The sequence below is a fragment of the Sphaerulina musiva genome, assembly GCF_000320565.1.
Source record: "Sphaerulina musiva SO2202 unplaced genomic scaffold SEPMUscaffold_3, whole genome shotgun sequence".
NCBI lineage: Eukaryota > Fungi > Ascomycota > Dothideomycetes > Mycosphaerellales > Mycosphaerellaceae > Sphaerulina > Sphaerulina musiva.
Genome location: NW_016017385.1, coordinates 766,393 through 780,719, shown reverse-complemented (window position 1 = coordinate 780,719; position 14,327 = coordinate 766,393). Strand labels below are relative to the sequence as shown.

The 14,327-nt window shown below is 52.8% G+C and overlaps 5 protein-coding genes across 5 annotated transcripts; 3 read left to right on the top strand and 2 right to left on the bottom strand.

Annotated features, from left to right (window-relative positions):
* Positions 1-49: 49 nt before the first annotated feature.
* Positions 50-1,369, top strand: SEPMUDRAFT_148002 (arad-like aldolase/epimerase). The gene is made up of 4 exons (XM_016904641.1): positions 50-316; positions 405-543; positions 608-1,015; positions 1,088-1,369. Exons 1-4 carry the CDS (start codon positions 171-173, stop codon positions 1,301-1,303), a joined length of 909 nt encoding a protein of 302 aa, XP_016762327.1. The 5' UTR covers positions 50-170; the 3' UTR covers positions 1,304-1,369.
* A 1,362-nt stretch (positions 1,370-2,731) lies between these two features.
* Positions 2,732-4,941, top strand: SEPMUDRAFT_148001 (uncharacterized protein). Its single transcript, XM_016904640.1, has 3 exons — positions 2,732-3,043; positions 3,387-3,922; positions 3,986-4,941. The coding sequence occupies exons 1-3, from the start codon at positions 2,890-2,892 to the stop codon at positions 4,586-4,588; spliced, it is 1,293 nt and encodes a 430-aa protein (XP_016762326.1). The 5' UTR covers positions 2,732-2,889; the 3' UTR covers positions 4,589-4,941.
* Positions 4,942-5,430: 489 nt separating this feature from the next.
* SEPMUDRAFT_148000 (MFS general substrate transporter) lies at positions 5,431-8,288 on the bottom strand. Its single transcript, XM_016904639.1, has 7 exons — positions 7,794-8,288; positions 7,346-7,689; positions 7,004-7,262; positions 6,854-6,947; positions 6,696-6,805; positions 6,093-6,615; positions 5,431-5,875 (listed from the first exon to the last, which is right to left on the bottom strand). Exons 1-7 carry the CDS (start codon positions 7,815-7,817, stop codon positions 5,487-5,489), a joined length of 1,743 nt encoding a protein of 580 aa, XP_016762325.1. The 5' UTR covers positions 7,818-8,288; the 3' UTR covers positions 5,431-5,486.
* A 1,223-nt stretch (positions 8,289-9,511) lies between these two features.
* On the bottom strand, positions 9,512-10,468 carry SEPMUDRAFT_131922 (uncharacterized protein; the record flags this gene model as incomplete). Its single annotated transcript, XM_016902456.1, has 5 exons — positions 9,512-9,697; positions 9,744-9,978; positions 10,028-10,194; positions 10,276-10,408; positions 10,464-10,468. The coding sequence occupies 5 exons, from the start codon at positions 10,466-10,468 to the stop codon at positions 9,692-9,694; spliced, it is 546 nt and encodes a 181-aa protein (XP_016762324.1). The 3' UTR covers positions 9,512-9,691.
* Positions 10,469-10,645: 177 nt separating this feature from the next.
* Positions 10,646-12,094, top strand: SEPMUDRAFT_115487 (uncharacterized protein; the record flags this gene model as incomplete). Its single annotated transcript, XM_016901165.1, has 1 exon — positions 10,646-12,094. The coding sequence occupies one exon, from the start codon at positions 10,646-10,648 to the stop codon at positions 12,092-12,094; it is 1,449 nt and encodes a 482-aa protein (XP_016762323.1).
* Between the last annotated feature and the right edge of the window lie 2,233 nt (positions 12,095-14,327).

Here is a 14,327-nt window from a genome sequence, read left to right as displayed (position 1 = left end):
AACGTTGCCACTCTCCGGAACTGTACTTTTACCTCCTCTCTGTTGACGTGGCATTTTACTCTTCTCTCTCCCTGTCTCTCCCTCTCTCTCTCTCACACACACACCCGAACAATAACTCCCGATCTTAGTCCGTCCTGACTATAGATAGCACCACCACCACCATCATCATCATGGCACCTCATCTCGAAGAAAACACTAGCGGCACCGAGGCAGTCGCCAGCAATGGCCACACCGTACCCGTAAACGACGGCGAGGCGCCTCATGAGCCCGGCGTCAAGAAGAATATTGCACAGGGCAAAATGGCCAACTATCCGAGGTGCGTGAACGGGATTCATGGTATATGCGACGGTCATTCGTGACTTTTAGCTTACCAAAGGTATCTTACCTGACACCCTCATTTGTAGACCTCCACAGTTCGAAGACAAATATGAGGAGCGAGAGTACTTGAAGGGACGTCTCGCGGCTGCATTCCGCATCTTTGGCAAGTATGGCTTCGATGAGGGTGTTGCGGGTCATATTACTCTTCGTGACCCTGTGGATCCCGTGAGTGAAAATTGAGCACGGAGAGAAATATGTGAGAGGAGTCAAGACTGATGTATCTACACAGGATTGCTTCTGGGTGAACCCCTTTGGCGTGGCATTTTCTCTCATCAACAAGTCGGATCTCATCTTGGTCAATCACTCCGGCCAAGTCATCGATGGAGGCGAATGCCGTCTCCTCAACACCGCCGCCTACATGATTCACTCTGCCATTCATGCTGCACGGCCTGATGTCAACTGTGCTGCTCACAGCCACTCCATTTATGGCCGCACATTCTGTTCTCTCGGACGCAAGCTGGATACGTTGACTCAGGACGCTTGCGCTTTCCACAATGACCATGTGGTATATGACAGCTTCAACGGCGTTGTTCTGGCAGAGAAGGAAGGCAGGGACATTGCAAAGTGCTTGGGCGACAAGAAGGCTGCATTGCTGCAAAACCACGGTCTATTGACTGTCGGAGCGACCATTGAAGAGGTAAGCTAGCTACTACAGCATCCAGAGAGCAGCAGAGCGTGTAACTGACTTTTTTTTTCTTTTTTTCTCCAGACCATCTTTTGGTTTGTCTCGCTCGAGAGGTGCTGCCACTCCCAGCTCATGGCCGAGGCTGCTGCTTTCCCACGCGGCGAAAAGCCGATTCACGTCGGCGAAGAAGAGGCGCGATACACCTATCGCACCGTCGGCACTCCGCGAGCGGGCTGGTTTGGTGCAAAGCCCATGTTTGATGTGATTCACAAAGAGACGAATGGCGAGTATTTGCAATAGGTATTGGTGCAGATGGAAATGGAGATTTATTTATTCTTCCCAAATACCCATACCTATGAAAAGGCGGCGTCATTTTTTTCTTTTTCTACACAACCTTTTGGTAAAGTCCTTTTCTTTTTCTTTTTTTGCACATACCTGTATCCAGTAAGTCGCTGGCTGGAGCAAAGTCGTCATCACCAACCATCATTATTAGACCGCCTCTCTACTTTTTCTTGCTGCTCTATTTGGGACTTGTGAAAACAAAAGAAAAACAGGAAATTGTAGACCAACCACTCTTTTTTTAGATCTTGTTGTCATACCGCTTCTCCTTTTTTTTTCAACGTATGTATAAGGTAAAAGGTAAAAAAGGGAAAAGTTTATCGGTATGTAGGTAAGTATGTAGGTAAGTATGTAGGTAAGTATGTAGGTAAGTATGTAGGTAAGTATGTAGGTATGTATAGCGCCCGTGAAGACGAATGAGTGCCGAGGGTAAAGAAGAAGAAGAAAGAAAGACATGGGTAGTTCCGAATACTATAGATAGATGGATTCAACAAAGTAATTGTGGCTGGAAAGTGTACTACATGTATCGGTACTCGACCTGCTTTTTGTTTGGCTTCCTCTCGGAGTCTCGCTCGGGATGTTTCTTGTCCGGTTTTGATAAGAACATATTTTTTGTGCGAGCAGGGCCAAGGAACTAGGTGTCGTAGCAGTAAAATTGGAAGGGAGGAACTCTGCCTACAGGCTACAGGACGAGTTGAGAGGCCCTGTCTACCGATGTGTTCCTCTCTTACCTATATATAGACTGTTGTATATTAGGTCCTAGGAGCGGCGAGGAGTTCGAGAGTAGAAGGCAGACCGGTAGTCTTGTCTCATCATCTCATGGCTGAAATGTGTAAGTTGAGTAGAACTACCTCCAGAGACGCTTTCCTCGTGGCCGCGTGAGATTGATGAACAAGGTTGCCCAGTTGCCGCAGCTTCGGAAGCGCCTAGCCCTTTTCCCATGTGCTCTAGTCCCTTTCACATGCTCAACCACACGTGCAGTCTTCTCTTGGCACCAGCGCTGCTGACGAAGACGAGAGCTCTCTGATGGAGACGAGAGCTCTCTGATGGAGACGGGGAGCGATGGGGTGTGACTGCTTGCCTCATTGGGCATCGGGTGTCCAGAGTAGAGAGTGACGTAGGTTGGTAGAGAGACGATGGCATGCAGGCGCAGCAGAAGAAACAGGAAAGCAGATGATCATGTACGTGTACTGGACCAGCCATGGCCGCGGTGTGGTGCGTTGTGAGTGACATGATGTGTTGTGCACTCGCAACTTGTTGGGAGAGTGACGGGATGAAGCACCCATGACGAAAGAGGTCAAGCTCCTTAGGGTGCACGCCCGCATACATACAGAGAGGATATTCAGCAGGTTTATTCTCGTTCGAGAACAAGCGCACCGCATTTCGACTGCCACTCATATATACACTTCTCCGCTGCCCACCCATCGACCTCATCACCTCTCCGCCCAGACACCCCGTTGCACCACCGCCCCTTCACACGCCCGCCGCCGTCGTCCACCGCCCACCCGCCGAGCTCCCGACCAGCATCACACCCACACCCACACACAATGGCGGAAACTAGTGCCCAACAGGAATATCCGAACCTGAACCCATACACCGACGCCGACGCCGACAGTATGAATGCCAATGGCGCTCCCGCACCCGCGCCTGCCCTCTCGAACGGCCCATCTGCCTCCGAGCAGGGCAAGAGCGCCGTGAGCAGTAAGGTGCGTGACACCTCCCCGGTCCCTTCCTGCCCTCTCAACATCTTGTTCCCATCTGTTTGCCAGTAAGGTAGTAGTACCTTGGTAGTATCAGGGAAGGCACAAACATCCACGTCACGTCCACCTCGCGTCTCTTCTTCTTCTTCTTCCACTCGCTTCCCTTTCATTCTTTCTCTCTCTCTCTCCCTCTCTCCCTCTCCCACCCGCCAACGATCGCATCCTCTCGCCGTGCCCACCCAGCAACCACACGCTGACACCCAACCCACAGTCATTCGCATATCCACCTACCTCGCCTGGTATTCCCACACAGCAGACCCAGCCTAACATGATGTCCCTCAAAGGTGCCCAGCAGACCGCCGCTGCCACTGCAAACGACATCAAGAACTCGCAGGTAGTGCAGGATCTCGCCAACGGTCCCGTCGCCCAAAAGGCCGCCAACGAGGCCGCTGCTACCAAGAATGAGTTTGGAAATCTTGCCGCATCGCGCCAGACGCCATCAGTCCAGACCGCTACAGGTCAGAATTTGACCCACTACCACTCCTTCTTCTACAACCTCCTCTCGTGGGAGAACCCGCGTGCGACCGCCGTCAGCTATGCGACTATTGTCCTGTCCATCCTCGTTTTCCGATACGCGCCAGTTGCCAAATATCTTTTCAAGGCTCTCTACATCGTGCTGGGAATCACTGCAGCGGCCGAGATGGCTGGAAAGACACTGTTGAACCAAGGTGTGGCCACTAAGCTGAGACCAAAGAAGTACTACGTCGTTCCACAGGAGACCCTCGAGAGCATCATAGTAGACGTGGTGGAGCTCGTCAATTTTTTTGTGATCGAATTTCAGCGCGTTGTATTCGCCGAAAACGTCTACGCAACGATTGCTGTAAGTCTCCAGGCGTTGCGTGTATGCATGGAAACACTGTAAACCCCGCTGACGCTATTATAGGCCTTTGCAAGCGCATTCCTGTCCTACTGGTTGATCAAGGTCATGCCCAGCTGGGGTCTGTTCCTCTTCTTCACCACCGTCATCTACTTCGCACCACTCGTCTACATCACCAACCAGGAGCTCATCGACGAGCAGCTAGGAAACGCCCAGAAGATCGTTTCGGAGCAAACAGAGCAAGTCCGCTCGTTGGCGGCCGAGAACGCCAACAAGGCATGGCAGGCTACCCAGAGCGCGACCAGAGAGTACAGCGCAAAGGCATCGGAGGCATTTGGTCAGGCCAGCGGAAAGACACAGCAGGCACTGGGACAGGCCAGTGCAAAGACACAAGAGGCAATGGGACAGGCCAGCGCAAAGACTCAAGAGACGGTCGCTCAGACCAAGCAAGCTGCTGTGGAGAAGAGCCAGGAGACAGCCGAGAAGGCGACACCAAGTCAGGCGACTGCTGACCAGGTGACACCGCAGACCGTCGTCAGCAATGCTGACTTCCCTACGGCACCCAAGCAGGAGCCAGTAGTCACTGAGATGGTTGACCCTACCGCTGAGCTTGCTACGGAGTCTCACGCCGAGGGTAACAAGGAGCCAGTTGCCGCTTTTGGTCCATGAAAGTCGACTCTACCTGAGGCTGGATTTTCTGAAACCACACACTCTGAACGGACGGCTTGAGATGAGCTGTCAAGTATGATGACGCTACTACCTACGCCTTCAGACCGACCTATGCACGGGCATTTCGCGTTTCCAATCGTATTGGCATGGCGTTCAGGCGAACGATGGGGGTCTGTACTACTATTGATGTGCATGCCACCGGAGGAAGCACGGGCGAGCGGTACACATGATCCTATTATAGTATGACCACTGACATGTTCCATGTCTGATATCAAGCGCGCGATCTTTGTACTTTTGCTCCATTTCTCTCCAGTCACACTCTTTGACACATCAATGCAACTCGGGTGAATGGCCAACATTTGTCACTGCCGTTGTGTATGAGCTAACCAGTGTGTGTGTATGGTAAGCTTAACCATATGTCGTCCAAGCTGCGTCCAAGCAAAGCATCCATGATGTTTTCGCTCCCGTCCTTATGTCATTGTTATGCAGCGATAATGAAGAATAATGAAGCACACGCCTCACGCTTTTGAAAGGATCGACGTCGATCTCGGATACGACTCCGAAGTACATACACAGGATACGTCAGGAAAATGGAAGCATGTGTCGGACCTCTATGAACAAAAACATTGTATGACATTGATTTCTATCCAGGCGTAGCATCGTGATGGAGGTAGGAGATTTATCTAAGTTTATCTAGATCCGCCCACAGAAAAACCTCCCCTGAAAAAGAGAGCTCTATCATGTAGCAGTGAGGTGACCAAGTAAAACCAAAACCAGTGTAAGCGTGCGTGCGTATATGTTACGTTACCCATCCATCTCCTCTCTCCCTCTCCCTGCTCCCTCTGCTCCCTCTCCCTCTCCCTCTCCCTCTTCTCCTTCTTTCCCTTTCCCATCTCTACTACAACCGATGCACGCCCGAATTCCTCGACCACCTCCGAAACTGTTTCCCCCAAAAATAAAACACAACCCCCAACGCACACCACAACGTGACCAAACTCATATTCGTCATAATGGGCGGAACAAAACCGTGCTTGGTCGCCCACGGCGTAATGAATTCGGAAAAACCATATCCCCATAAATTCTTGTTGACGGTAATCGAGACCATGAGAGATCCGGCGACGGGTTTGTAGGAATCGACGGCGTACGTGGTGACCATTGCTGGTAAGGCGGCGACTTGGATTCCGGCGCAGGCGTAGCCGAGGATGACGATGAGTTGCCACGGCCAGTGGTTGTCGTAGCCGAAGGCTACGATGCAGTTTCCGAGGATCATGATGAAGACGTAGGGGACTGTGGAAGGGGTGGGTTAGAGGGGTATTCTTTTTTGTTTTTGAGAGGGGAAGGGGAAAGGAGGAGTGTGAAGGAGGGAGGGAAGGAAGGAAGGAAGGAAGGAAGGACTGGGAGGGAGCAAGGAAAGAAGGAAGGAAGCAAGGAAGCAAGGAAGGAAGGAGAGAAGGAAGGAAGGAAGGAAGGAAGGACTGGAAAGGAAGGAAGTAGGAAAACATACTCATAGCAGGTAAACGCATTTCGGGCTCACGAATTCCACGATTCTTCTTCGTGGCTCGTGCACTGACCCAATCCGAGAGTGGTCCTGCCGTGAATAGACCCAGCATTGAGCCTCCCAAAATGGCAAAATTGAAAAATCCAATCGTTTGTGAGCTGAAATTGTAGGGTGGTGCGGCAAAGGCTTGCGATTGGGTGAGATTGACGGTCAAAAAGGAACTGCAGGACCAGGAGACGACAAAGGACGCGAATTCTACAATGGGGAAGGCGAAGAGTTTCCACGGAGTCCAGAGGTCGATGAAGATGCTTTTCCACGGGTTGGCGGTCGGCGTGTAGATTCCCCATTGCGATCGGCCGGGTGCGCCTTTTCCCAGCCAGGGAACGCGGTTGTTGTTGGCGGAGGTGGTAGAATGATGGGGGTGGTGATTGCTCTGCACGCGCGTGATGTTGCCACCACTGGTGCTTTTTTCCGTGTCCTCGTGCCATTCATCTGCGAGAACCATTCTGCTTCTCGAGGTCATTGGCCGCTTGGGTGCATGTCAGTATGTGCGTGCTTGATAATGATGTATTCTGCCGACGTGCGGGACGTCGAAGAAGAAAGACGTACCTCAATCGTGTCGGCACTGGTTGAGTTCTTGGTGTCCACTGTCTTGAGGTCTGACGAAGTACCAATCTCGTCTGGGTGAAGACGATGCCATTTGGTTTCGGGGAACATGACTGAGCTTGCATGAGCGAGAGAAGGGACCACTCATGGAGAGCACTTACAGATGACCATGGCGAGCGAGAGGCCGAGGAGCCCAACATTGAGCCACCAGAAACTTCGCCATCCGAGGTGCAAGGCCATGGACCCGCTGACAATCTGCGGCACATTAGAAAAGACGCGGCGGCATCATTTGTACTCTCGCATGCACTGACCGGTCCCACCATCAAGCTGCCCATGTACGCCACCCAGTAGAGTGTGTTCCAGAAGCCACGGTCATGTAGGAAGAAGATATCGGCAATGACTGCAGGCTGTATCGTCTCGGCAGGGCCCGCCCCAATGCCATTCAGAATGCATGCGCCCATGAAAGAACCGTAGGATGTTGCTCGTGCTCGCCATATCGAGGCGACCAAACAGACAATCTGCGAAAGGATGAAGACGGGCCGTCGACCACAAGACGTGCTGATTGGTACCCTACGATGAATTAGCACAATCAGCTCGAGTGTTGCAGATCATAGATAGCAACCACAAGAAGGAGGGAACAATGATATGCTCACCAGATGAAGTTGCTGAAACCCAACACGAGGATACAGACTCCCGTGAACTTGACCACATCGTGCAGGTTCGAATCGAATTCTTTGATGTAATCGCCAAACATGGGCGCTAGCGCCAATGGCCCAAAGCCTTGTGTGAAAGTGACCACGGTCGTCGATGTGATGCAGAGCATCTTCCACCACTGGCTCCAATTCAAGGGATCGTGCGGGTGCTCTGAGGGCTGCGGCACCAGCACCTGCGAAGAAGCACCACCACCTTTGACGAAGTGATGAGAGCCGACATCTGTCATGACCTCCGTCCCGGGGACAATGTCGATGTGCAATTCTTGTTCCAGCTCATGGAGCTCCTGCAGCCGCATGTTCGTCAGCGGAATGTTGTCGGCCATGGCGCTCTTTGCGCACCACTACTACTCCAACTCCAACTACTACTCCTGGGGAGAGAGAGGCGTGCTCTTGCGTTGGTGTTCATCTCCATCGTGCGTACGGTGGGGGAGAGGAGAGGGGAAAGCACGCCTCTTCAACCCAGTAGCAGATTGGGTTTTCGGTTGGATCAGGGAGTCAGGATGATTTGATTGTGTGAGAAGGAAAAGAAGAAAAAAAAGGAGATTATCACCAGAGTGAGTGAGCAGTGAGAGGGAGAGGGAGGGGTGATCCCTTTACTGATGGCAGCTTTTCAGGCCTTCAGTTGGCCAGGCGGGGTGGCGTGGAGACAGAGTTGTTCGGGGTGCCATGCGGGCCATTTTGTTCTAGTTCTGCGTGTAAGACGTGCCATGCTAGTTCGCTGGGAAGAAGGTTTTGGCAGGCATGTCAATCAAAAGTGATCAAACTCGCCGCTGTCACAGTGTCACGCAGCTCGCTACCATGCACTTTTACTTGCCGAACCACACATCTTTCTACCTGGTTGATGGTGGAGTGCATACTGAATACGAGCTCTGGGGTACTTGATGCGGAGTCAGTGGGGGAGGAGGAGGCGGTAGTGAACGGCAAATGTGTGCGGAAGGGTTGGCGCTGTCCCTGTCTCTGCTCTTCCCGTGGAGGACCAGGACAGACTGCAAGATTTTAGGGGAAAGGGGAAAGGGGAAAGGGGAAAGGGGGGTGTGAAGAAGAAGAAGAAGAACAACAACAACAACAGCAATAACAACAACAAGCTTTCTGGAAGAACTAAACATCATGTGACAAGAGTTGAGAGCAGACTTTCGCGGCTTGGCACGTGGCACAGGATTTCCACGTGGGGAGGTTGTTCTAAGTTTGACCAGAAATCCTTCCGCTGCTCTGCATGACTACAGCCATAGCATTTTCATTGACTATGTATCCATATCCATTACATTGTATCAAGAGATTGCAGCTATCACCATCAGACGGGCGTATATCAGCGCATTGTGAAGAAATAGTGGCTTTCGTGACCACGCTGATGCGCTCTATCATGGATTCATGAGTGACAATCTGCCAACAAGTGAAAGTGCTTCGTGAATAGGAGACACTGACGGGCGACAGTGACAGTGACAGCAGGAGAACTCTTTCTGATGAGTCATGCCATCTCCCGGTGCTCATGTTTCGGTTCGGATTGTCCTCAAGACTACTTCGTCCTTCACTCGCCGATTGTCTGAGAAGAAGGCATTGGAATTACGTGGAACAATAGGCAGACTGCTATGGAACCGCAATAGAAGAGCGGGATTCCATCATCTCGTGACTTCAGCGCGCGCGATAGAGGTCCCAGCGTCCTGATGACAATGGAAACATGCTGCGGCGTGACCATCTCAGGCCGGCGAGTATTGTAGAATCACACATTGTAGAATAATGTGTTATTCTACAATACGACGCGACGCGCACAATAGGACACCTCTCCCGCTGCTTCACCATGCATATGCGTGTAAACACGCTATACTCCACAGCCTATTGTTGAGCACGGGCCTGGTTGTCGACGTCCTCTTCCACAATAGCCAAATTCCGCACAATAGCGCCTCCGACAATGGTATTAGTGGAGAACAGGCCTATTCCACAATCACTTACGAACATCTCACTGCCATTGTCGACAGCTATTTTGGAGCCTCCTCACAATGGTACAATAGGCACGACGCGTTGACCACCTGGTACGGCAGTACTACAAATAGCGACCTTCTTCTGCTTTTCTCTTCTGCTTCTTCTTCTTCTTCTTCCAGATTGCAGACCACCGACTTCATCGACCACAGCTTCGACTACTTTGACTACTTCGTTTACTTCGACCACTTCGACCACTTCCCTAACTTCCCTGAGACTACTGCTGCTTCGACTACTGCTGCTTCGACTACAACCTTTCGACCGCTGTTGCCCTATCACTGCTTCGACCGGTTATTCAGGCACTGCACTTCCTCAGGCACTGTTCCGACCAGTTCTTCAGACTCTCCAGCACTGCTTCGATCACTTCCTGTTCCGACCAGTTCTTCAGATACTCCGGCACTGCTTCGATCAATTCCTTAGGCACTGTTCCGACCAGTTCTTCAGACACTCCAGTACTGCTTCGATTACTTCCTGTTCCGACCAGTTCTTCAGACTCTCCAGCACTGCTTCGATTACTTCCTGTTCCGACCAGTTCTTCAGACTCTCCAGCACTGCTTCGATTACTTCCTGTTCCGACCAGTTCTTCAGATACTCCGGCACTGCTTCGATCAATTCCTTAGGCACTGTTCCGACCAGTTCTTCAGATACTCCAGCACTGCTTCGATTACTTCCTGTTCCGACCAGTTCTTCAGATACTCCAGCACTGCTTCGATCAATTCCTGTTCCGACCAGTTCTTCAGACACTCCGGCACTGCTTCGATCAATTCCTGTTCCGACCAGTTCTTCAGACACTCTAGCACTGCTTCGATCACTTCCTATTCCGACCAGTTCTTCAGACACTCCAGCACTGCTTCGATTACTTCCTGTTCCGACCAGTTCTTCAGTCACTCCGGCACTGCTTCGATCAATTCCTGTTCCGACCAGTTCTTCAGATACTCCGGCACTGCTTCGATCAATTCCTGTTCCGACCAGTTCTTCAGACACTCCAGTACTGCTCCGACCACTTCCTCAGGCACTGTTTCGATCACACTTTCAGACACTGTTTCCACTAGTTGTTTACACACTCAGGCACTGCTTTGATCACTTCATCAGGCTCCGCTTCGATCACACCCTCAGACACTGTTTCAAATAGTTATTCAGGCACTCAGGCACTGCTTCGATCACTTCCTCAGACACTGCTTCGACCCCTGATTTCGACTTTTTACCAATAGCAACGTCAATTCACCACACTTTCCCAACCGCAAAACAAGACAAAGTTCAACAAAAATGAACTCTTCAATCTCCTATCTTGGCGGCGAGGCACGTCAGCTCCGCATGGCAGCGGCTCAAGAAACCGTGCGCCAATTCGAAGGCGACAGCGAGGTCGTCAACGAGCGATACGACCAGAAATTCTATCGCTCGCGCCGTCTGACCTTGCTCGCTTCGCTCCCATCACCCACCCTCAACATTGTCGCCACTGCGACAGCAGACGCTGCGCTGGTCTTCGAATCGCAGCCAGAAATTCTCTCCGTGCAAGCGGTCCGTGCACGCGAGTTGCACTTCGACCTGGACCCATTGCTACCACTGCCCACGAGAGAAAACTGCGACACTCTCACCGACTTCGACGAGTACCCTGCCTCCGAATGGCAGGCTGGAGACCCAGCGGTGTTCCCGCGAGACCACCGAGAGTCTCCTGTCCCGTCCGTGCCCAGGGCACGTGACCAGGAGATTCTTGGTGGCCGCGAGACGCGCTCGCCGACCGCGCCAGGCTATCGTCCCTTCGAGGGCGTGGCCGCTCTGGGTGGTCGTGGCATTGCCGTGCCAGTCAAGCCTCCTCCGAGCAAGACTGGCGGCAAGCGCACCGCCTCAGAGATCCTCGACGAAGGCAGCGAGCAGCTCGACAGCGAGGTTGATGACCAGATCATCGACCTCGAAGCTGCTGCGCTGCCCGAGGATGGCCGGCCTACGAAGCGAGCCAAGCGCAGCAACACTGCGGGTCTCCAGGCCCCTGCCGTCGACCAAGCCCCCGCCGCAACCAAGGGCGTCGCACGCCGATTGCCCAAGAAAGCGAATGCGGGGGCGGTCAAGAAGGCTCCGGCCAAAAAGGCCAAAAAGCCCAAGAAGGCTGCGGCCAGAAAGGCCCCAAAAGTCTCTATAAAGAAAGAGACGGCCAATTTCTCCAACATCCGCGTCCGCTGGCCCGCCACCGTCACCGGCTCTCGCCTCCCCAAATCCATCAAAGAGGCTTTCGAAGCCGCATCCGAGCGCACCGAAGTCCTCTACAAAGCGCACGCCCTGCAGACAGGCGAACCGCGCCAACCAAACCAACACCTCGACTTCCTCCCCGAGACGCACCACGCGCAAAATTTCCAGCCCGACGAACTCCCCGACGTCCTCGACGATCCCGACGACGACACGGGTCCCATCCGCTGCGTCTGCGACGAGGGCGATGTCGCGTCGAAACCCGATTGGATTCGATGCGATACCGTGGGCTGTCGCGTGTGGCAGCATGTTGAGTGTGTGGGGTCTGCGGCGGCTGCGACGCCTGAGTTGAGAGAGGCGAAATGGTATGAATGCCATGTGTGTAGTCCGTGGGCGCATCGGCGCAGTTTGCAGGCGTTGCGAAAAGAGCGGCCAGATCCAATTGGCGACGCGATACGAGAGGGGGCTGTTGATGAGAGTGGGGGTGAAGAGGGCGGCGAGGATGGTTATGATGATGATGATTATGATGAGTGAGAGAGAGATGATGAAGATGATGATGATGAATGAATGAATGAACTGGGCATGACCAGGCTTGGCGAGCGTTTTTTGCAAGACTTTGTAAGATGATGAGAAGAGAGACAGAGCGACAGACAAACAGAGAGAAATTGTACCACTGTACTGCTGTATGTATATACACAGCCACTACTACCGCAGCACCATGCATGCATGTAGCTGCTGAAAGGGTATCTTCTAAATCAGCGCCCTCGAAGAGAGAAACAGAAAAGAATGAAACCAGAGAGTTACCCAAAAAGAAACCCCGCTCTGAACGCTTATCACTGAACCCAGAAAAGTATCCAATTCACACTACCTGGCATGTGATGGTACCTCTTCATATATCGCTCCCATTCTACTAACAGACTGTATCGAGCTCCGTGCAGAACGACCTCTCCCACTCCGCGAAGACGAGCCGCTCGAATCGCTCTGCGCAAGAAGAGGAATTTGAGGCGGCGGGAGGAGAGGACTGTTGTTGTTGTTATTGTCCTGATCCGCTGCGCCCTCATACGCGGTGGGCAAAAGGGCCATTTCCGAGTCCCCTCGTTGATAGTGTCGAGATGGTCGGCGCGGTGTGGGTTCGGGAGGGTCGTACAGCCATGCGATTTCGGGGTAGACGCGTTGGGATTTGGCGGAGCTCGAGCGGGAGATTGCGCTGAAGAGTGGCTTGCCTTGTCGACGCCTTCTACGGAGTAAAAGGCAGGCTGCGAGAATGATACAGAGTGCGCCGGCTGCGACGCCTATTGCGATGCCTGCTATAGCTCCAGGACTGAGTTTTGTGCTGCTGCCTCTTGCGGGTGAGGTTTCTGTCGATGTTGCGCTGGGGAATGAGGATGTGGTCAGAGTGGATTGAGTGGCCGTTGAGGATGTAGTCAAACTAGATTGAGTGGCCGTTGAGGATGTGGTCGAAGTGGATTGAGTGGCCGTTGGGGACGTGGTCAAAGTGGATTGAGTGGCCGTTGAGGATATAGAAGAATCATGACTGCTTGTAGCCTTGCTCGAAGTCATCGAGAATGAAGTAGAATCGTGGCTGCTTGTAGCCTTGCTCGAAGTCATCGAGAATGAAGTAGAATCGTGGCTGCTTGTAGCCTTGGTTGAAGTCATCGAGAATGCTGTGGTAGATGATGGAAACGTAGTAATCCTCGACTGCGATTGACTTTTCGTGGAAGAGTCCGCGATAGGGAGGAACAAGGTCGTATCGATATCGAACTCCGAAGCGATGGACGACGCAACATTGCTAGGTAGTGCTGAAAACAGTACCCCGAGAGCGTTTGGTGGCTCTGTGATCTCCGGCGCCGGCGCGCTCATGGTGGCAGCAGTGATTATCTGATCGGTGCTCGCGAATGACAGCCCGGGTGATGATGCAGTCGACATTGCGCCTGGAGAAATGAAACTTTCGTTCACGACAAGGTCGAGGGGAGATGAATTCGTGGCTTCACCATCATCTTCTTGGCCACCAGAATGGGTCTGTACTACTGATGTACCTGCAGTGGCGTCTGCCAGGAGTGTCGATACGGAGCCCTCTCCCACGCGAGAGGCTGACGTGGATCCAGCAGGCAGAGGATCGTCGTTCTGAGGCAGAGTGGCGGTGCTTTCACCAGAAGCCGCGGATAGAATATCCGCGATAACATCAGTCTGGACGGATGGTATGCTCGAGCTCCCGAGGTTCGCTTGACACTCGCCAGTGGTGCATGGGGTTGTGCTCGCTTGTGATGCTGTGTCTGTAGCCAGAGATAGGAGCGGAGCATCAGGAACCTCACTCTCGACACGGCGAGAGAGCCCTTGATGCGAGATTAGTCGCGTTCGCCACGCCAAACGCGGTGACTGACCACTCGTGCTGGTGACAACTGCGATTAAGCACAAGACGAGCAGCGAGAAGGGCGGCCCAGCAGGCTGCATGGTCTGCGCCGTGCATATGGGAATTGCTGGCTATCTGTACTTGCTCGCAGGGAACGAGAACACTCGCTACCGATCCCAATCCCAAGCGCGAGTCGCAGGCGAAGAGGAGGGAGGAGGGCATGAAAGAATACGTGCACCAACCAGACCAGACCAGACTCGACCAGACATTGCTGGAGCCTGTTTCAGCAGAACGAGGGCTTTTGAGTTTTATGATTCCTGCTGCCTTTTGATAATTGCCTTGTTCGCAGTGGTGTATGTGCACTGACACATGGTCCAGCCCGCCTGTTCTAGTAATAGCAACATCCAAATGTGCTAA